The sequence below is a fragment of the Mixophyes fleayi genome, chromosome 10, assembly GCF_038048845.1.
Source record: "Mixophyes fleayi isolate aMixFle1 chromosome 10, aMixFle1.hap1, whole genome shotgun sequence".
Taxonomy (NCBI): Eukaryota; Metazoa; Chordata; class Amphibia; order Anura; family Limnodynastidae; genus Mixophyes; species Mixophyes fleayi.
The window spans coordinates 22,986,478-23,008,720 of record NC_134411.1 but is presented as its reverse complement, the minus strand read 5'-3'; the positions used below and the strand labels follow the sequence as shown (position 1 = coordinate 23,008,720).

General features: G+C 38.4%; 1 protein-coding gene across 1 annotated transcript; it reads right to left on the bottom strand.

The window, feature by feature from the left end:
• Positions 1-6,422: 6,422 nt before the first annotated feature.
• Positions 6,423-18,401, bottom strand: PRRG4 (proline rich and Gla domain 4). Its single transcript, XM_075188053.1, has 6 exons — positions 18,216-18,401; positions 15,529-15,638; positions 13,191-13,354; positions 11,086-11,131; positions 10,271-10,397; positions 6,423-7,119 (listed from the first exon to the last, which is right to left on the bottom strand). The coding sequence occupies exons 1-6, from the start codon at positions 18,254-18,256 to the stop codon at positions 6,888-6,890; spliced, it is 720 nt and encodes a 239-aa protein (XP_075044154.1). The 5' UTR covers positions 18,257-18,401; the 3' UTR covers positions 6,423-6,887.
• Between the last annotated feature and the right edge of the window lie 3,842 nt (positions 18,402-22,243).

The following is a 22,243-nucleotide window of genomic DNA, read 5'->3' as shown; positions in this document are numbered from 1 at the left end:
ATGACACCCACTTTCATCAAAACCACAATTTCCTTATTTTTCTTGATTGATTTTCTTTAAGCTGAACTAAGACTACATAACGGGAAATATAGGTCAGATGTATGCCAAAAATATGTTGCTAAGTAATTTCTATTACAAAATAGATCTAATCTTTTAATATAAAGCTCTGAATATAGGTCATTAGGTGATGAGTGTCTGCAATTGAGTGCCAAGTCATAAATTCATTAGTAAAGTCTCTTGCTGTCCAATTGGCATTCCAAATTAATTGTGCAATTACAGGGGGCACCCTAAAAATAGTTAAACCTGAAAGAGCACAACTTTAAAGGCACACTAACCCTATTTTAAATTGTAGATATGTCTAAAAGAAATTCTAAAAATAAAAGTTTAACACGTAACGCAATGTGACAGGTACCAGAGTCCTTTACCACAGCAGACAGATAACGCAAATGAACCTGAAGTTAGATGTTCCAAAATAAATATATTATGGAATATAGACTCATATCCTGTAATAATTATCTTCTGATACCTAAGTATGTATCTTCGGCTGCAGTGACACTTATAACAAAGTGTGCAGCAGGAAATTAATGGTCAATGCCCTATATTTATAAAAGATTGGGCAGGCGGTAAATGGAAGGCTGCTCCTTTCAACATTACAGGGGAGTGTTCTTATATCACAGTACCTGACAATCATCAGATATCTTCTCCCTTCTTCCCCTCTTCTTGGCTCGCAAATCCCTGCACTTCCCTGTAATACCAGGTGCACTTGCACAAATGTAGGCGCATGACATCATTAAAGAACATTTGCTCTGTGAATTTGCACTTCCAAGGCTCAGAAGTGTCCTTTAATGAGTGAATTACTGTAATGTTCCGCAGGGAATCGCTGATCAATACTTGGAGAGAATGAAATCACAAGTAGGAACTGACATAAGTAGACAGGGTGGGTAGGTTGGGAGATTATGCAGATACGGATTATGGACATAGCAAGACAACTATAGTAACCAGAGGACGGAGTCACAGAAAGAGAATTGTCAGACAGGCCAAGGTCAGGAGCGTGAAGCCGACAGTCAAACAGCAAAGGGTCAAATGAAAGCATAAACAGGACGCAGACACAAAAGAGCATGTCAGACAGGACTGAGGCAGGGATAAGACAAGGATAGGGAAAGGAGACATAATGCCCAAATCACTATTAGAGAACTGAGCTCAAGTCTCAATATGCTCTTGGGCCTAGAGCAGCCACCTCTGACCCTCCTATAGATAGCACAAGGAACACAGCAGGCCTGATTCATTAAGGACCGTAACTAGTGATTTTTTGCATATTAGGCGCATAAATACTCTGTGCATGGTCGTCAACAGCAGCTGTTTATATTTACCACCACTAATTCAGACACTAAGTTACTTGTCTTTCTGCCTTATCACTTGCTCCAGCTACAGGTCTAGTCTAAGTGCCGATTACTAGTGATGATGGCTGTGTATACATGCTAGGACAGGGGTGGGCAAACCTGTCCTCAAGGGCCATATCCAGTTCATGTTTTTAGGATTTCTTTAATCATGTACAGCTGAGTTAATCTATTTGGCTGGGTCAGTAATTATCCCACCTGTTTCTACAGACAGAAATCCTAAAAACATGAACTGGATATGGCCCTTGAGGACAGGTTTGCCCACCCCTGTGCTAGGACATGTGTTTGCAATCAGAAACAACTGTAAAAATGTTTCTAATGAACAGTAGACATCAATTACATACTAATAAATGTTTTTCATGGGAAACAAATAATGTAACTTTTTTCGTAGCATTTTTAATGTCATTAATGACTATTTTATTTACAGGAGACATTAATTGAATATATATTTTTTTTCTGTGCATTCTGTTCTGTGTGTTTCTATTCCACATACGTATTGGACGTATACTACAGTGTCATGTCTAGTAGAACAGAGCTGACTTACACCTGTATTCATTACCACATGTATCTTCACATGCGCTCCTTGTCAAATATAGACGTACCTACACCAGTTTGATGTGTGGTTTTTTGTTTTTAAAAAAAAAGCACATTACGTTTGTTTTGTGTGCCTTATTGAATCATGCCCAGTATGTCACGGAACAATGTGGGGCCTGATTCATTAAGGATCTTAAATGAAGAGGTATCTTATTTCAGTCTCCTGGACAAAACCATGTTACAATGCAAGGGGTGCAAACTAGTTTTCTGTTTTGCACATAAGATAAATACTGACTGTTTTTTCATGTAGCACACAAATACTTGATAGCTTATTTGTACACTGAAATTTAAAGTTGATATGTGTGTGCTACATGAAAAAGCAGTCAGTATTTAACTAATGTGCAAAACAGAAAACTAGTTTACACCCCTTGCATTGTAACATGGTTTTGTCCAGGAGACTGAAATAAGATACCTCTTCATTTAAGATCCTTAATGAATCAGACCCGTGGTTATTACTTTGCTGTGCACACCAACATAATTTATATTATCATTAAAACATACATTTTATTTCTAACCATTAAAATGACTTTAATACTTTCAAGCAATTCTTAATTTAAAACAAGAAATATTTTTTAAAATTTAGAAGAATGCTATAGAAGAAAATAAACGTGAGTTATGATTTGTTTGGGAAGCGCTCAACTTATATTATCATCATCATCACCATTTATTTATATAGCGCCACTGATTCCGCAGCGCTGTACAGAGAACTCACTCACATCAGTCCCTGTCCCATTGGAGCTTACGGTCTAAATTCCCTAATATACACACACAGACAGACAGAGAAGGAGAGAGAGAGAGACTAGGGTCAATTTTGATAGCAGCCAATTAACCTACTAGTATGTTTTTGGAGTGTGGGAGGAAACCGGAGCACCTGGAGGAAACCCACGCAAACACGGGGAGAACATGCAAACTCCACACAGATAAGGCCATGGTCGGGAATTGAACTCATGACCCCAGTGCTGTGAGGCTGAAGTGCTAACCACTTATATATATTAGTCTTAATTATACTTCTGAAATTCTCACTCTATTGGTATTTATATATTGGCCTTCTTGTAATATGTACAAAATTATTCTCAATAAATTGAATGCAACACTAAACTCCTGTATATATTCATTCCTGATAATATGATATCCTATCTATTATATATCATGGGGAATTGTTTGTAAATATCTTCCTTTCTAATAAACGGAGTAGTGTGATTCTGAAGTAGATTTAGGGATAAATGTATCAAATAGTGATTTGTGCAAATCACCGATACCCGGCGACTGTGCATGGTAAATTTAAAGCGGCAATGGCTTTAAGGGCAAAGCTTGCCTTTAAAGCCATTGCCGCTTAAAATTTACCAAGTTTCCTTTGCATTCAGAGGGTCATTTATGAACGATTTTGGGGACCTGCAATGCGTCTTTGGGTGTGCCTTTTGGCCTGCAAACCAATGCGCTTGCTCAGAAAAACTGGTGTATTTGTATCAGCATTAAGTGAAACTTGAAACTAGTATTTGCAATGCACTTTTGCTCGTTTGTAAATGACCATTATTATTTTTGTCTTCATTCCATAATCCCCTTATTTCCGATCATAGCTCTCCTAACAATTTATTCAAAGCATTCTCTTAAAATACACCTGCTTAGAGGTGTGGTCTAGTGTGGCATTTAAATTCAGAAATTACAATTTCCTACAGTGGAACTGAACAAAAATGCAAACACTTTCTCCATTTTTAAGTGTTTCCTGAATTCACTTAAGAGCTTCTATGAAGCTCTCTATTATTGTAATTATTATTATTGTTGGTGTTAATTTATAAGGGGCCACAGTGTTAGCCAGCAGCAAACAGTGGGGAAAACAGAACATACATAAACAAGGACAAATGCCGGAATTCTAGAGGGAAGTTTCCACGCAATGCTGCCAGAGTGGTCCTGAGGAGTGCAAGAGGTGTCGCTATTAATTTAAAACAGCGCTAAGCTGCTCTCCAATTCTTGCCATCTCTTTCAGATACACTGACAATTCTGAGTGCACTACTGTTAAATCATCCAAAATCAGACTGACCAACCAGAATCAGGACAATTGCCAGACTGCCCTGCTCTCTGCTACCTGTTCTTTCAGCTTTCACTAGCTGTTGCTGCTTGTGCCTTAAGTTCAGCAGCTGCTAGTATGGATCCTGGAATGTTGGGGCCCTGCTTGGAAAAAGAATAGGTCAATGATTAAATATGGAAAGCCATACAATGAGTGAACACTCTAGTCCTCCCTTCCCGTTACCAGCCCTGACATTAAATCAAGATGATCCGTGTTTAATAAACAAGCCTTGCCAATATTGAATTAATAGTATTCACATTTAATAAATAGAAGTATTTTCACCCAAGTAATTAGTGTAAATTGTCTGACTGTGTCTTGTTTTGCAGCAAAGGAGGAGAAGTAACCTACTATATAGCATATATAATACAAAAGTAGCAGCAGATTATACATCTATTCAGTGCCGTAACTAGACATTTTGGTGCCCTGGGCGAGACAGGGCACCGGCGCCCCCCATCTAAGTGGGAGTGGCATTTGACAAGTGGGTGTGGCCAACCTAATGTGGGTGTGTTTAGCACTTTACTGAAAGAATTTGTGTGTGTGTGTATATATATATATATCTGCACCACCCTAGTTACGGCTCTGTGTTGTCGGTAGTAATGATTTTTAATGCAAATTTTTTTTCTTTCGTTACACATGGACAACATGTATAGGTGCTCTGCAATTCATGCACACAAACCATCTTTGTAAATCATTTCATCCTTATTAAAATCATGTTAAATCTTTCAAACAAATATAATATTAATATGCTTCTTTACTTTGCTGAGGATTCTAGTATGAGACAAATTAATATGATTTTAGTTAAAATAGCAGAAATGTAAATATATTCACCATCCATCACATAGTCCTCATGAGGAAAATCCTGAATATACAGTACAAAAAATACATTGACTATTCAACAGCTTCACTTTCTGGTGTGTTCAACTGCATATTAGAATTGCGGTCACAATATTTCACATTAGTTTCACATTAGTCATAGGTAAAACAGTTCCAGTGATACTTCTGTTTAATCTCCTCTATATTATTAAGAGCCTGGATTTACTCCTCCAGAATCCAGAAACAGATTAGTAGAGAAGGCAGACATAATTAGAAGCCAAAGGGAATCATGCAACATTTTAAGATGCATTTTACAGAAGCGGCTAATGGATACATGGAATATATTTCTAACAGACGATGTGGAGACACGGGAGGGGACAAACAGCAAACCTGGAGGAGAGTGCAGACAGGACGCAGCGGAGCCTTTCACTCAAGATGTGCCTTTGACTTCCGCAGTGGAACGCATGTGCGTTCCACAGACAGGAAGTTCGGTATTTGGAACTTCCTGTCTGTGGAACGCACATGCGTTCCACTGCGGAAGTCAAAGGCTTTTCTTATTACTGGCAACAGAGCTAGGTAGCGGGTGGCTGCTGCGCCCTCTTTGGGCTTGCGCCCGGGGCGACGGCACCGCCCGCACCACCCTAGTTACGGCTCTGCATCTATTATTCATTGCTTACATTTATGATCTGTGGTTGCAGGATTACAGTGCTTGGTACTTGTTTTATCTTTTGTAAATAATTACATATTTAAGAAAGAGTGCTCCTTCTCACCAAAACCAGCCACACTTTCAATTAATATCCTCCAAACAATCCCAGCATTAAATAGTCCCATCAGCGCACCAAAGGTTAATAGGCCCCATCATAATCACACTATTAAATAGTCTCCACTATCAAATAAATAGCCCCAACAATTATCCCACCAGCCCACCAATAAATTAAAAGCTCCCATCCATCACCTTCTGCGTATCATGAAATTAATAACTCTAACCCCCACCCACATTACATTAATAGCCATTCACCTCCCCCAAAACTTACATTAAAAGCCTTTTCCTCTTTTTCCCCCACACTTAGGGTCATGAGCAAACAGCAAGGGAGAGAGAGAGCAACAGATCAGGACGACACTCAGCTGTAGGGTGGCTGTTCCCTGGGGAGAAGCTAGCTACCAAGAAGCATATTACGGCCCAGGCCAGGGGTTTCCAGGCAACTGAAAGACCCCCCCTGAATGTGCACCTGATAAAACAGGGACATACATGATAGGCAGAATAAATGCAAATATGAAAACAAATAGTAGGGAGGGCGTTGATCATGGGATATCTTAGCCTTGTTGGAAATGGTGTAAAAAAAATTCTGATCCTAAAAAAACAACAAAAAGGACTCCTATCCAATTTTCCAGTCATCAAACTACAAATGTTAAATCAATACTATCTTAGTTATGTTTGTGTTGGAAAAAAACCAGCTAGGAAATATAGTGTTTCACTTGGTTGTGCACTGTATACTGCCTAAGTTGCAAAAAATGAAATAAACCTTAGATTTAAGAAAAACAAGAAACCCCTATTTGCAGTATAATCCTTTATTGCTATAGCGCTGTGATTTTCTGTAGCGCTGTACAATAAGTGTTCACATGAGCCATCTGTCACGAGTACTCAATCAAATGTTTTGTGTTCAGTTTCTTTGTAGACGCAGTCACTGTAATATAAGTTCTAGCCACAATTAAAATAATACAAAATTTTGCTTCTGCTCTGGTTTTTCCAGGAGGTCTCTCAAAATGCAACTTTCATTACTCAACATGAAGAGTCATCTCCTGTGTGCTGATGGGCAAACATGGTACTTTCAGTTGGAACAGTTTAACTTGCTTATAAACATGAAAGATCCATTGTACACTTGTCCAGTGTGACCCTTTCCAACTCCTTGCAGGGCACTGAGCAGGATTTGTTTCATTTTTTCATATGCTCCCATCAGTTCTAATCTCCTATAATTCTAATTAGGTTTCACCAGCGCTTCATGAAGCAGGACACCAATTTAAAAGACTTGCGAAGCCGGAATAGATAAACACTTTCTGTAGATTTTCGAGTCTATCTCAGGCCCAGGATAGGGGGGTGGAGGTACTTCGTGGGCGGCATTAATTGCAACAGCTTGTTCATAGGTTGGTGGTCCAGTTTCAGCTGGTGGTGGAGCGGAAGGATGCAGTGGGAGGAACTCTTGTCCCCGGTATCTGATGGATGTAGTTCTGCAACGGTGGTCTTCTTCTGGACTATAGTAATAGAAATAAATTGTTAGCGGAAAAGTGATGTAAAAAAGAAGTACACAAAATAGACACATGAATTAAAGGTGCCTATGAAACTACATAAGTGTGTGCTAGCTAAATATGGCCCACATTTTTACACTGCATTCAGCAGTTCTAAATAAGAATGCATAGGGTTTTAAAATATTATTTTAAATTAGTAATTCAATTGATTATTTAAAGAGACTAACCGTCTCAGGTTCATAGACCCATTAAAGTTATATGTGACTGATACTGACTTTTGGTAACTCCACTATGTCTCGCTTGATCCTCGTCCTTGGTTTCCCAGGCCTTCCACACCAGGTACTGTCACTACCATTTGGTGATATCATATGGGGGCTTTTGAACCGGTGCAGTATTCTGAAGTCTGAGTAATGCCAAATGAATTTAAATGGGAAACACAGTTTCCCTGTAGCACAGCATTTTGAAACTTATTTTATTATTTTCTAATGTAACTAACTGACTGAAAAAAATAATTCAACAAAAAAAACCGCACTGGACTCCTGCATTTGAAAATCGAGCATGGTATACTTTTCACAAAAATGTCGCACAATATGTAGACATTTGCAAATATATTTGGCGGCTATGACAATGGCGCTAGTCTTGCTCTGAGGAGGTAAGCAACATGTCGGCTCAAATTAAAGTGCACTCGTTGTATACACAGTAAAGGCGGCCATTTTGTGAGCTGAAACAGTATTTATGAGAATGTTGCCTATTCATTCAATAGGTTCTAAATTGCCTCGTTGAAGTGATGTCATTAGTTTCAGGCGATAGGCTGAATAGTACTTTGAATCAGAGAATGGCTGTCTCTGCTTTGTGTAGGCAACGTGTACACTTTAAAACATACAGTATATTTGTGTTAATTTGAAAGTAATTCTTCAGAAGATGCCTCTATGATGTCACAAGTTTCTAGTGAACTGCTTATGTGGAAGCAGCCATTTTGTACACTGAATAACAATGTTATTCATTGTTATTCAGTGTACAAAATGGCTGCCTCCACCGTGTGTAAGTGATGGGTACTTATAATGTGTAAACATGCACAAATATATTTTCTCCTTCCTGCTTTGCGTCTATGTACTTATATTCCTTCTTTGTGTCAGTGAGGTTAATAAACAAGTAGTTAAGCCATGAAGTAAAATAGTATAGGGAGAAAAATATTAGATATGCAGTAAGATGTCCCAGGCTCTATAATTATGGGGATAATTGCATGCTTTATATGTTTTGTCATGCAGGCAAAGCTATTATTCTGCCATAATTACACAGCCCTGAACTTTCTAAGCTGCAGGAGTTTTAAGGCAGCGGGAATGTCTTTGGTAAACTGCAAAGAAGTGGATGTTATCACTCTTGTGAGTATGGAAAAGAAACTCGATCTGCTAAACATGTCATGGTCGCTTGGTGTGGATCCAGCTCAAATGTCCCTGGCAGACAATAAACTCACCTAACTCCTTTTCTGTGACTCATTAGTTGAGTAAAAATAAAAGATGGTTAACAAAGGCTGGGCCACTAGGGGAGCTGAAGATCTCCCAAGAGAACTCTACTCATATTGTATATTTACACATGTGGTTGTCAGCCTGTAAATGTGTGAATGGAAGAGGTTAGAAACTCTCCCTCTTTAGACCACCTCCCTTTATAAAATCATCCTCACTTACCACATGGTACATTCTCTGCACAAAAGTGCACTGAAATATATTAATTCTATTATATTCCAAACTTTCCAATGTCAACTTTGCTATTATTGCAGTTTTCACTAATATTCTAAGATGACAGTATAAAGGGGATACACTGTATTATGCCAACATGTGATCTTGTACTTAGCATCTCTCTCTCTTCTTTCTTTCTCTCCCCCTCTTGCACTTTGCCTGCTAACATATCTTTCTTTATTAGCCTTCTTTCTTTGTGCCAAGGTGCCTCTCTACTCCATGCATGTCTGTAACCCACTCCTTCCCTCCACGTGAAAACCACCAATACGCAATAAGCCTCTGACTGCAGCCATTATTGCAGCCTCTAGGACCGTCTGAGAACACTGTTCTAAATGAAAGACGGCCCCAGTTGTATTGTGCCCAGTGCAGTCCTCACGCACCCCCAAAAGCTCATGTTTTCAGGATTTCTTTAATCATGCAAAGGTGACTTAAGTCTACTTGGCTCTGTCAGTAATTATTCTACCTGTTCCACAAACTGAAAACCTCAAACCATGAGTTGTTAGCGCTGTGTGAGGGCTGAAGTTAACAAACACTACCTTAGTGTTTTCAGAGCTGCAGAGTTTGTGATGGCACTGAAAGGGTGTATTTCTTAATGTTGGCTACCACAGTAGCTGGAAAGGGTAGTCCTGGGGGTAAATGTATCAAGCTGAGAGTTTTCCAGCGGGTTTGAAAAACCAATCAGATTCTAGCTATCATTTATTTAGTACATTGTACAAAATGACAGCTAGAATCTGATTGGTTGCTATAGGCAACATCTCCACTTTTCAAACCCGCTGGAAAACTCTCAGCTTGATACATTTACCCCCTGGAGTGAGTGGCTGTGAGTTGAGTAGGACAGCTACTCAGTAGCCCATGCCAGGTTTCTGCATACCAGGCCAATTAATTACTTCCAGTTGTCCTGAACCTTAAAAAGTTGAGTCTGTCAGCTAAGACTTTGCTCTTGGCTTGGGGGGGAAAGAGATTAAGCTGTTTTGAGGGCAATGCTGAGAAAACAACTGTGAGTAATAAGTGTGTTTGTCTTTGTGATCCAGACATAAAGAACGTTTCTTTACAAAAAGCTGGACAGGCAAGGATGACGAGTTTTTATTATCCTCTATGTTGCAGAATGAGCACCAATTTCCTGACTACTTAACCTATTACGTAAACTAGCTGTGAGCTCATTAAACTTAACTACAAGACCTTGCCTATGTTTACTGTTTGGCTGATAGTATACATACTTGTAACCATATGGCTATACTAATGATGAGTAGGGATGCAATGCTAAAGGCAGTGTGGGAAAAAGATGAGAAAACTTTAAATCTATTTTTTTTTTAATAGATGTTGCCTTAAGTTATGTATGTATCACCCAAAACAATTGGCACCATTAGGAGGTATATTATGTCTTTCCAAGTGTAATGACATACTGTCGGCATCATACTCACATTTGGCTGTGTCTTCTTGGTTCACTACAGGCTCTGCACCAATAATAACAAACTAGTCCAAGTATAACCAAACAGATTCCACCAGAAAATAGACCGGCGAGCAGTCCAACCACATCAATCTTTATACCTGTATCAAGGAGAGGAAGAAACATGAATACTTCAATTCCTGAACCAACCTTTCAGCATCCTGCTAAGAATACTTATTTAAAATCCGTCCTCAATGTGATTGTTGTGACTTTAAATTTTACAATTTAAACATTTAGTTACAGTTTTCTGTAAATTACACTCTATAATTGACTTCAAAGTTCTGTCCGACCGCCTCAATTTTAGCACATTTGAAAATCTTTTCAGTATTTAAAAATATATCCTGTTGATTTTCCTTAAAAGTTCTAGAAATAATAAATGATAAGTCGGACCACATGGACCAACTCTGCCTCTATGTCTGAGCTTCCAACTGTATTATCAGTGTACAATTTGGCCACATACGTACAGTATGTGGTTTAATTGGGCTTCATCCAATGTAGCTGGGGTGGTTTGGACAGAAGATGACATCACACACATATAGTGATAACAAGCTGCTGCACATAAGATTCATCAATATACCTGATTATAGGATTATAAGCCATGAGAACCTCTGCCTCCATTCTCAGCAGTGGTAGAGTGTTCAACTACAGATCCAAATGTCATAACACCTTTCTAATGCCAACAGAGTTCTGTCATTGTTAACCTCTTGAATGAGGAATGTTGTATCCTAAATAATGTCAAGAAGATGTACTAAAAACAAAACAAAACTTTGCATTTATTTAATAATTTACCTTGATTTGAGGTTGGCTCCTTCGAGTATTCTTTCCAGAATGCCATCTTTAAAATATAGAAGAAAACTAAAGTTTTAATAACGCATTTCCAAAATAGTCTCCTTAAATATGCTCTATCCTCAAATGTAGGTCTTGGTCTATAAACCGCCCGGACAGACTGTAAGTAAATTTAGGACTATGTTTTTCATCCCCTTTGTTTTGTCATTTTTTGTTTTTTATTCACGTTTTTCAGACCTGTTTCTGCCACATGTTCCCACTCTGTTGTATTGTGTGAGAATAGTCACAAAGACACACAGTAAGGCTGGGTACACACTACAGGGTTTTCAGCTGATTATTGGGCCAAACACACAATAAACAACCATTCAGCGCAATATCGCATTAGTGTTTACACTCCAACGATGAGTGAATACTGTTCCAAAGCACATCGTATCGTTTCATTAGATATTTAAACCAAACTAAAAATCTCGTTCAATGGTGGAACAACGTCGTTCCAATTCTGCAGTGTGTATGCACCCACGATCAGCTGTGTCCATAGATCTCTATGGAGTGTGCAGAGTCCCAATCTTTTCAGCCGAGGGTTATGACAGATGAAGAGCACAGATCTGAAGGTGAATCTTGTAAAACGTGTATAGTGTGTACACATGAGTCAACATGCTGATCGGGGCTTTTTTTTTTCTCCAGTTGTTAGTAAAATCGTTAACGGTATCGCATCGGGAGAATATTTCTGCAATGTGTATCCAGCTTTAGGTGTTTGGAGAAGATAGGGACCTTATAGAACAGACAACAACAAACAATGGCTCCGTAGGCTAGCTAAGTTCTGCCAGCCAGACACATCTGTATGGAAGTTAACATAGCACTCCAAACAGACCCACCAACTGCAACAATGCTCCCGCACTCCTGAGCGCCACTGAAGGAAATCTTGCTCACACTGACTTTATTCACTATAAATTCAGCCTTTCATCTTACAACACTGCCTTTTACTTGCCAAGCAAACCTACCTCACTTCTCTAATATCCACAAAGTCTTTTAACCACCCAATTCCCTTTGCCACATTCGAATGGCTTCTCTGCCCAAAATCTCCCCCTTTATCCTTCACAGCCCCCCTAATTCAAAGACAAAATGAATACCATGACACATGACATCTCCTCATGCCAGACTCTGCACAACCCAGCTACCTTCTCTTGCACTCACCAATCCACCCTTGGTTCAATCATCCCCGCAACTGAGCACAAAGTATCTGCACCCATTTCATCATCTCACTGCACAACCTGTCTTTTCTACCCTATTTCCGCTCAACATCTCTCCACTGGCACATTCTCATTCTTCTTTAAACATGTGCTGATCTCACCAATCCTAAGGGAGCCATCTCTTAACCCAGCCTCTCTCCTCAACTTCTGCCCTATATCTCTCCTCCTCTTTACTGCAAGCTACTTGAACAGATTGTGTTCAATCACCTACCCCAATTCCTCCTCTCCCACTCCCTTCTGGGCCCTCTGCAATTGGGCTACTGCCCAACATTCCACCGAGACTGTCCTCACTAAAATGATTATTCACTTCTCCATGCTATCCTCTTTCTGGACATCTCTGCCCCTTTCAACACCACTGATCCCTCTTCTCCTGCAAACCTTCACATCACTGGTCTTCGTGACACTTGGTTCCTGATTCACTTCCTACAGTATCTGTGCAACTGCTCCTTCAGTGTCTATATCTCCGACACATGTTCCCCTCGGCCTACTGCTGTCAACACCACTACTTACCTCAGTCTCCCAAACCCAATGCCTTGGTTTCACTTTTGACTCCACTTTATTCCTCACATCCAAATCAGTACTTGCAGTGCCTCCTGTGTACAAGTTTACAGAATGTATAAGAGCTGACTTACTTCCTTTGGTCAAAAGGCAGGTGCTCATAAAGAGTCCATGTGACATTGGCCTTAACCTGACTCTTCAAACACCATAATTTATTCACTTTGATAGTTTGGTCTTAGGTTCAATACTTACAATAACCTTTTTTTGTTTAATGGAAAACAATCATTAAAATATTATATGTAATACAACATTAATAACTGTTCCCAGGCAAAATCTGTATGGAAACTTCTTAGAAATTACCGTTGCATCATGGTCTTCAAATATTTCCCTGGCTTCCTCGTAGTTGCATTGTTCTTCATAACATTCTCTCTCCAGGTTCCCAGGGACGAACGCCTCAAAATCAAACTGGTTGTAGAGTAGCCGGCGCCCCAAGAAGCTGCTGGCATCTTCCCCATTCCTAAACACTAAAATAAAAGAATAAAGTTATAATTGCATTATCTTGAATTAATTTATATTTATTTTATTATTCTATTATTTAATTTATTATTATTTCATTTAAGGAGGTGTCGAGTTGGGAGATATTTTGAGACAAGTGAGGAGATGTATGTCGGTGCAATTTTGTTGATGGCCTTGTATGTTATTAGAAGAATTTTATATTGGATTCTGTAAAAAAAAAAACAGGCAACCAATGTAGAGACTGATAGAAAGGCTCAGCAGAGGAAGAATAATTTGCAAGGATAATCAATCTAGCAGCTGCTTGCAAAATAGATTGTAGTAATTTGATTCTGATTTTGGGAAGAAGGAATTGCAACAATCAATGCGGGAGATGATGAGTGCATGAATTAAAGTTTTTGTTTATCTGATTATATTCATATTTTTTAACCATTTGTGGTTAGGTTGCAGTCTTACTTGAATGACTCTGGTGAGTGTATTCCAAATAATTATAATCAAATATTGGATAAAGAGATGTTTCTATGTACGAGTGATGTTACCTCTGTATACCATTATTTAATACAGCCAGGTAATGGGGTAGTTCAGAATGCACTCGGGAATGATATTGATCTACTGTTGCCACACAGAATTGTTGCTGGAATGTACCAAGTTCACTTTATAATTCTATTTCTGGCATGATTACTACTTTTCACAGGTATGACAATGGGACATACATTTGCTCCCAATTATGCCAATGAACTTGTTGAGGGAAAATGCTTTTGTGGCCAATTGTGCTTTGACAATGTACAGCTTGCTGGGTGGAAGATCTATTACTGAAGTCAATAATAATAATATGAATATTTATCATTGCGGGTTATATTAAGACTTTCACCCACTTACTATATTGGACAAATTTTATGGCGGAAGTTAGGGTAAAAACCAACACCTATTTTAAGCCAAGCAACTGACATTCACTGATATATAAAACACAGTAGTGGTCCATGGGTAGATAATGCTCTAAAAGGATTAGGATATATAGTACAGACTTAAACGTTTATATCAGATAGGCAAACTCTACAAAGGAATATTTTATTGTAAAAAAACGTAAAATGGACCTAAAATAAGTATTTTTACTCTAGTATAAGTTGAGCAAGAAGATGTATTTAAAGATCACTTTCATATTTTGGATTCTAAAGTCACCTTTTTAACTTATAGTAAGAACCCAAAACTCAAATATTGAAAGGTTTTCTAGAAATATTGACATGCTCTGAAATATGATCCTGTATCCGGTGATAAAACACTGATAGGCCCCTTATTTTTTAAAAAAAACAAACCATTGATTCTTTTTGACTTAAAAAAAAAAAAGGTGATCTAGAAATATCAATTCTATACACTGTATATACCTATATACAAGTACTAGACACTAATTTATCAAACAATGTCATATTGAGGGATAGGCACTACTAATTTACACTACATGTCATATTGGGGGGATAGGCACTACATGTCATATTGGGGGGATAGGCACTACATGTCATATTGGGGGGATAGGCGCTTCATGCTTCTTCAAGAAGGCAAAATGTTCTTTTTAAAAAAAAAAAAAATTAGATTTTGTATATGTCAATGTGATTCGCCTGTCATTTTACTATAACCATTGTATTCCAGATGAAATTGAGAATTTACTTATAAAGTGATGTAACAATATATGTGAAGTACCAATGTGAGGTTATTACATTGGTTGTTTAATTTTCATATAGGTTCAATTGTCAGTGGGTAACATATTGAAGATGTGCCATTTAAAAATTGAATTACAACATAATGACTGTGGGCCTGATTCATGAAGGAATTTAAGCAAGAAATTTCTTACTTAAGTCACCTGGACAAAACCATGTTACAATGCAAGGGGTGAAAATTAGTTTTCTATTTTGCACATAAGTTAAATACTGACTGTTTTTTCATGTAGCACACAAATACTTGATAGCTTATTTGTACACTGAAATTTAAAGTTGATATTTGTGTGCTACATGGAAAAGCAGACAGTATTTAACTTATGTGCAAAATAGAAAACAATTTTTCACCCCTTGCATTTTAACATGGTTTTGTCCAGGTGACTTAAGTAAGAAATGTCTTGCCTAAGTTCCTTAGTGCATCAGGCCCTGTGTGTGTATGATACAGATCAAGAGATACAGACAAAATGTTATAATACCTTCTTTATACTGCCTGGAATCCAACAATTGTCTTGCACAGTGTGGATATGCAAACACCACAGTTATCAGCTCCAAGATCAGGAACAAATGTGGAATAAAACTTTGGTATCTGCAAAACACATTATCCAGAGAAATAATTATTTTTCATTTATGTTTATTCTTGTAAAGCTGCATAAGGGTAAGTTTCTAGTTTCTGCCTGTGAGGTAATATCTCATAAAATAGAATTAATTGGGATTCTAGCCAGTGGTCGACATAGAAATGTAAAATATAATAAAGCCTTTTATTTGTGCAAAATTATTGACTCCACTCATTTAGTTTGTTATGGAATTGGTTATCTACATAAAATGCTCAGAGTCCCAATCAAATTGTACAAATGTACTTCCAATATGACAGTCTTTAGCTTCCTAGTTAATAAGCCAAAATAGACTCAAATATCTTCCATAAAGGAGTGGATCTTCCATTATATTAGTGTATCTCCAATATGAGAGTCTTTAGCTGTCATTTATTGCTATTTTGGTATAGTCATTATAATCTATTATTCTGGGACAAGCGGGATGGCAACGTTAGCTGCACGGCTCTGCAAAGGGAGGCGCGCAATTGCCCCTACTCTGTAGTGCGCTATGAAGTCTTTACACCCCTCTGCCATTGTAAGGCACTGCACAAGGAAAGCGGAGCAGCTTTCAGTAAAATGTAGATGGAACAGGACAACGTTCTGCAGATCTCTGTAGTTGGTCATGTAGAAAAATAAAAAAAGTTGTATTTTTAATAGATTTTAAATGCACCCTGTCCATTAAGTATTCAAATATGCAGCATATGAACAGATACTGAGAATTGTATCTTGAAGAAAAAAACAGTGTTACTGTGCAGCTGGTCATTATTAAGAAAATAGGGAAAATATCAGGAACAAGTTTTTAAAAAAAAACTGGGACTGTCCTTGGAAAATAGGGATAGTAAGATTATGATGTAAGCTATACAGTTAAATTTCACCTGAAAGAGTGATATATTGTTATATTATGAAATAAATGTATTTATTGATTTAAATGTTTGGCAGTGCAGGAGATATAAAAATGCACCTGAGCAGATGCTGACTTCTGATCATCTTGCTACAAAACAGGACTAAGGGCTAGATCAACTAAGCTGCGGGTTTGAAAAAGTGGGGATGTTGCCTATAGCAACCAATCAGATTCTAGCTGTCCTTTATTTAGTACTTTCTACAAAATGACAGCTAAAATCTGATTGGTTGCTATAGGCAACATCCCCACTTTTTCAAACCCGCAGCTTAGTAAATATACCCCAAGACATTGTATTATTAACACCATCCAATAATTGCTAGTATCAGCCATCCTCTGGTTTCCACACTAGGTAAAATTACCTAGTTAAAATAAGTTTTTATACATATTTTAAATAAAGCAGGCGACCACTTAATTATTATAAACTCTTCATATGCTGACATTGTGGAAATAGTTCTATCAGGCAGGAAGGACAATAAAAATATAAAAATCTCCTTTATTTGTCTGTGGGTCAGTGACTCACTTTATAAATGTCTGAGCACCACTGGTTTCTCACACATTAGACTTTAGAGAAGCTCAACATGTCCTATCTCAACCCAGTCTATGTAATATTGACACTCATTAATAGAACGTTTTTTTTAGTCAGGATACACACCTTACAATGATGCATTATGGGTAAGCAAAAGAATATTAAGCAATACACCAAATGCTGGAAATGGACCAACAATTGTACCCCACCCCCCATCTCATTCACTAAACAGAAGTCAACATTTATACAGGTAAATCAGTGTAACATTATAGCAATGTCCACTGCAGGTATTCAATGCTGGTGACAGGAGGCTGAACGGAACAGACTATAATCAGTGTTGGCTAACCTGTGACACTCCAGGTGTTGTGAAACTACAAGTGCCAGCATGCTTTGCCAGTATATAGCAGCTTATTGCTGGAAGGGTATGCTGCGACTTGTAGTTTCACAACACCTGGAGTGTCACAGGTTAGCCAACACTGGACTATATTGAAGTGCAGTAAAAAGAGCATTTGAAGAACACTGAACATGATCAGTATCATCCTCTGGTATGCACAAGGTGAGGCGTAGTAGCTCCCACAGGAAGCAGCCAACCTGCAGCTCTCCAGCTGTGGAGCCACAGGTACAGGCATGTCAGAGGGCATGCTGGTAGTTGTAGTCCCACTGGTTGTCTACTTGCTCTAGGAGTCTCAGAAATTCAAAGGTAGCCATATTATACCTTCCTGTGCTCACTATTTAGGATATTAACAGCAGTTCCTATAATAATTAAGACTTTAATCTGACCATTGCAGTTATTAGATATCAAATTATACATTAAGGAATCGTACACTACAATCTATGTGTAGGATGCCCTGGAAGAGACAGAACACTACAGCCTTTACATAGTCAATCCTGTAATATACTTTGTACGTACATAGACTACATCTTCCAGCTAATGTGGTGGGTACTGCGGTATGTTAATGTAGTAAAATATATCAATAAGCAGATTAGAACTTGTATCCTCGCTATTGTATTAACACGATCCAATGATGATAACGAACTAGTTCATTACAAACGTAGAGTCAATGTATGAATAAAGATAAGTGGAGATTAAGGGAGGTCGTTTTAGGCACCAGGGATAGCTATTTCAACACATATACAACGACTTACCTTAAAGTAGGTGCCAGGTAAGCATTGTTGAATAGATGCATCAGTACCAGAAAGGCTGTGGTCTTATGAGGGGTGTACACAGTCCTGCGCTCCGATGTGGTTGTAGAGATACAAGTCTGTGTAATGTAACCTGTGTAGCTGGGGCTAGGAGGAGTCCTATGTACATGTACTGCAGGAAGTCTAGAAGCAGGTAATGCATCCAGGTGACTCCTCCTGCAATAGGAGGGCACAAGTCCCAGGCACCTGTCTTGTCTTGAAGCTGAAATGCAGCTGTGTCACTGGATAGGTATGTGTCTAATACAATCAAGACAGGCACTTCTGGTTTGATATTATTGTTACTACTGATGACTATATTAAGAATATTAATCTAATAATATTGTAGGAACAAAACAAATGTGTTTATCTATACTTCACAACAACTTTAGCAGCAACAACTGCTGCTGTTCATGTTAAAGTAATAGTCCAACATTGAACATTTATTTTTGTTTTAAATAAATGTTATCAGACAGTAGGGTGTATTTTCTAAACGGGGCACACACTGCCTGTTAGAGAGCTTATCTCGGACAGGGTTTTCTATTTAGAAACAGAATATTGGGCCCATTACAATAATTTAATAAGTGAAAAAAAGTCCACCAGTATTTTTTTTCCCTAACTGCGTTGAGGCCAGAGGTGAGTTTCACCTAACACATTTTCATGGCTTTGAGCCGTGGTTTCACTGGATGGTTTCAGGGGAAATCACTTTAATTTCCTACTTTACTTAAGCAAATTTTATAGTGTTTTAATTTTATTTCAGGACATCTATGGCTTCTTTTGCGAATGCAGCTCTTCCTAGCAAAGTTATTTGGATTTACACGCTATACACATAGTAAGCTGCCTCTACCGAACATGGTCTGGCCACTGGATCATAATACAATGATATTACACTCTATCATCATCATCATCAACATTTATTTATATAGCACCAGCAAATTCCATAGCGCTTTACAATTGGGAACAAACATTAATAAGACAATACTGGGTAATACATACAGACAGAGAGGTAAGAGAACCCTGCTCACAAGCTTACAATCTATGCAGTCATATAACAATACACATCCCCAACTGGACATAATATAATTTTATTACTTTATACAGACATATAGGGAGGTATTCAGTTCACAACGCGGGGTGCGCATTATTACCGTTAGTATGGCAATTTAAACACGGATTTCTGCTCGCTGTAATGCATACTTATGGTAATTGTGTGTACCCCACGTGGTTCTTTAGAACAATGCGGAGTGAGCACAACAATTTATTAGAACAATTTAATTCCCCCCATAGCAGTACACATCCCAACTGGACCTGATCATAATACAATTCTGTTACACTCTATGCAGATATGACACTACATTTACCAAAATGATCACGGTCATGGGACATGACCATAGTGTAATTCTCTTACACTGTGTACAGACATAAAATTCTATACTTACCCAACATCACCTGACTGCTGGACAAATCATAATGCAACTCCGTTATGCTCAATAAAGAATGCTTGAGACATGGTTTAAATGTTTTCAAGATAATTCCCACATTATCCTTATCTGCTTCATTATAGGAACAGCAACAGTCTTAACTAACATATTTAAATGTCAATTTTACAGTATATGCTTTTTTTAAATGGATAAATGTACAATAAGAGGGGAATTCAGTTGGCCGCATTACTGTCAAAAGTAACGCGGCCTGCGCACTATTACCAATAATACGGTAATAGTGCGCATAATTACCATTAATACGGTAATTTCAACTCTGGCTTTTTGCTCACAGCTCCCTGAGCCACAAGCAGAAATCTGTGCTAAAAGTACCGTATTAACAGTAATAGACTTAGGGGTATATTTAATAAACTGCGGGTTTGAAAAAGTGGGGATGTTGCCTATAGCAACCAATCAGATTCGAGCTGTCATTTTGTAGAATGTACTAAATAAATGATAACTAGAATCTGATTGGTTGCTATAGGCAACATCTCCACTTTTTTTAAACCTGCAGCTTAGTAAATCTAGCCCTTAGTGTGGTGTTGTGTCTAAGAGAATTGAATTCCCCCCAAGTCTTTTCTGAAGACAAACCAAGAAACACTAAGTTCTCCAAATGAATTTATAAATTAGAAATACCATATTTTAGCTAAGAATGTGCCATGGCATTCATTAAGTTGAGCAATAGCTACCTGGTGTTGTGAAATAAGTGTTTTGTGTAAACATGGGAGGTGATTTATCAATCTGAAAACTAAGTTCAGTAACACATTTATCTCAGTATGAGCCTCATGGGAGCGGAGCTGTCAATCAGTATCATGTTTTGCAAACATGAGCAAAAACTTCCACATTAACCCCTTATTAACTGGAGGTAGTGTGCACCTTACTGGTCATATTAATTTTTGTGTTTTTGACATTTATGGAAATTGCCTTTTATTTGTAAATCTAATTATGCTAAGCTCTTTTTTTTCCCCAGAAGAGTTGGAGCTGTTATCTTCGACAGACCTAGCACCAAGGTCCTCTCCCTCCACCGGCCATATTCCCCCCACCATACATCCTCTGGTCCTCTCCTTCCACGACTTTACCACCGCCGGTGGTGACTGGGAGTGGAGATGGCATCCTGCTTATTGTCACTCCTTTGTGGTTTCTTTCCAATGGCACAGCTCCATATATTTTCTTTAAAAAGTACAAGCCATTATGTCAGTGGTTCCCAAACTGTGCGCCCAGGCTCCCTGGGGTGCCTTGGAAATCTCACAGGGGTGCCTCGGCCAAGGCCAGTGGTAAGCAAGGCGGGGGACTACTTAGTAATTATTTTGGCTTAGGGGTGCCTTGAAATTATTTTGGAGACCCTAAGGGTGCCTTGAACTGAAAAAGTTTGGAATCCACTGCATTATGTAATCAACAGCTTTTCTCAAAATGTACAGGTTCTCTTTAAAGTGAGCTGGGAACCCGGTTAGGGAACGGCGGTCCAGTGTTCAGTGGCCGTCACTAACCTCAAGTTACTGCAGCTCCACACTGGACCTCACCTGATCTCAGTACTATGTACTGCCCAATGGTATTACTAATTTACAGTTTTCCCTCTTTATACCCCTCCAAATATATCCTTTGCAGAAGTGTATTCAAATGTAATAATCCCATAAAGTCACCCTCTATATAATGCCAGTATTAAGCAATGTAAAGAGGGAACACAGAGGGCCCGATTCATCTTCGAACACAATGTGAACACAACTTGCTTTCAAAAAAAATCAGGCATAACTTGCACACCCGTACACCCATGAATTTGGGTATAAATACGCTCTGGCTCTACAGTAGTTACTGTATGCAGACAGACAGAACATATCCCGTACCTTCCTGGATGCCTTTCTGTGTTTGACCCGAGACTTCCAGACATCTACGTCTCTGGCTCTTGACTCCTGGCTCTTGGGCGACTACCACTTTAACCTTTGGCTCTTGTATGACTACCCTGCCTATTCTCTGGACTTGCAATTACTGGAGTCCCCAGAGTTACCCTCTCCACTTAAAGGTACGGTACACCTTTTCTCACTAAGACTGTTCCTGCCACTGGAATGCAATAAAGAGTATCAGCCATACAAAGACCGTAATTTCTGAAACTACCACAAAAAACATTTCTGTCAACTAGGAAACTGCAAACCTATAATTCAGATTTAGGCATCTGTACTGCCTAGAATGATAGTGGCTTAGCTAGCCAAAGTAACTTATTATAGATGGGAATAGTCCACAAGGGGTTGAGGCAGATTTAAGCATACATACGTTATTTCAGATGCATGACTTAGCCCAGTAATAAGATTAATTCAGCTTTAGATGTTTTTAGTACAGTATATGGTGCAGTGTCTTGCAGGGAGTATGTATTCTGCTCTTTGTTGTATCTTTTTCATCTATTCAGTAAAGATTTTAATTTAATGAATACAATAGAAATAACATTGCAGTCTTTAGAAGTGCAATTAATTTAAATAAACATTATTTAAATACATTTTAAAAATAGTATAAACACTCACAGGAACA

Excerpts from the sequence above, each read along its gene's own strand:
- PRRG4 (XM_075188053.1), bottom strand. The coding sequence starts at position 18,256 with ATGCATCTATTCAACAATGCTTACCTGGCACCTACTTTAAG. Across the intron at positions 15,639-18,215 it reads TACCTGGCACCTACTTTAAG|ATACCAAAGTTTTATTCCAC; the intron begins GTAAGTCGTTGT and ends TGTGTTTTGCAG. Across the intron at positions 7,120-10,270 it reads CCAAGAAGACACAGCCAAAT|TCCAGAAGAAGACCACCGTT; the intron begins GTGAGTATGATG and ends CTATTACTATAG.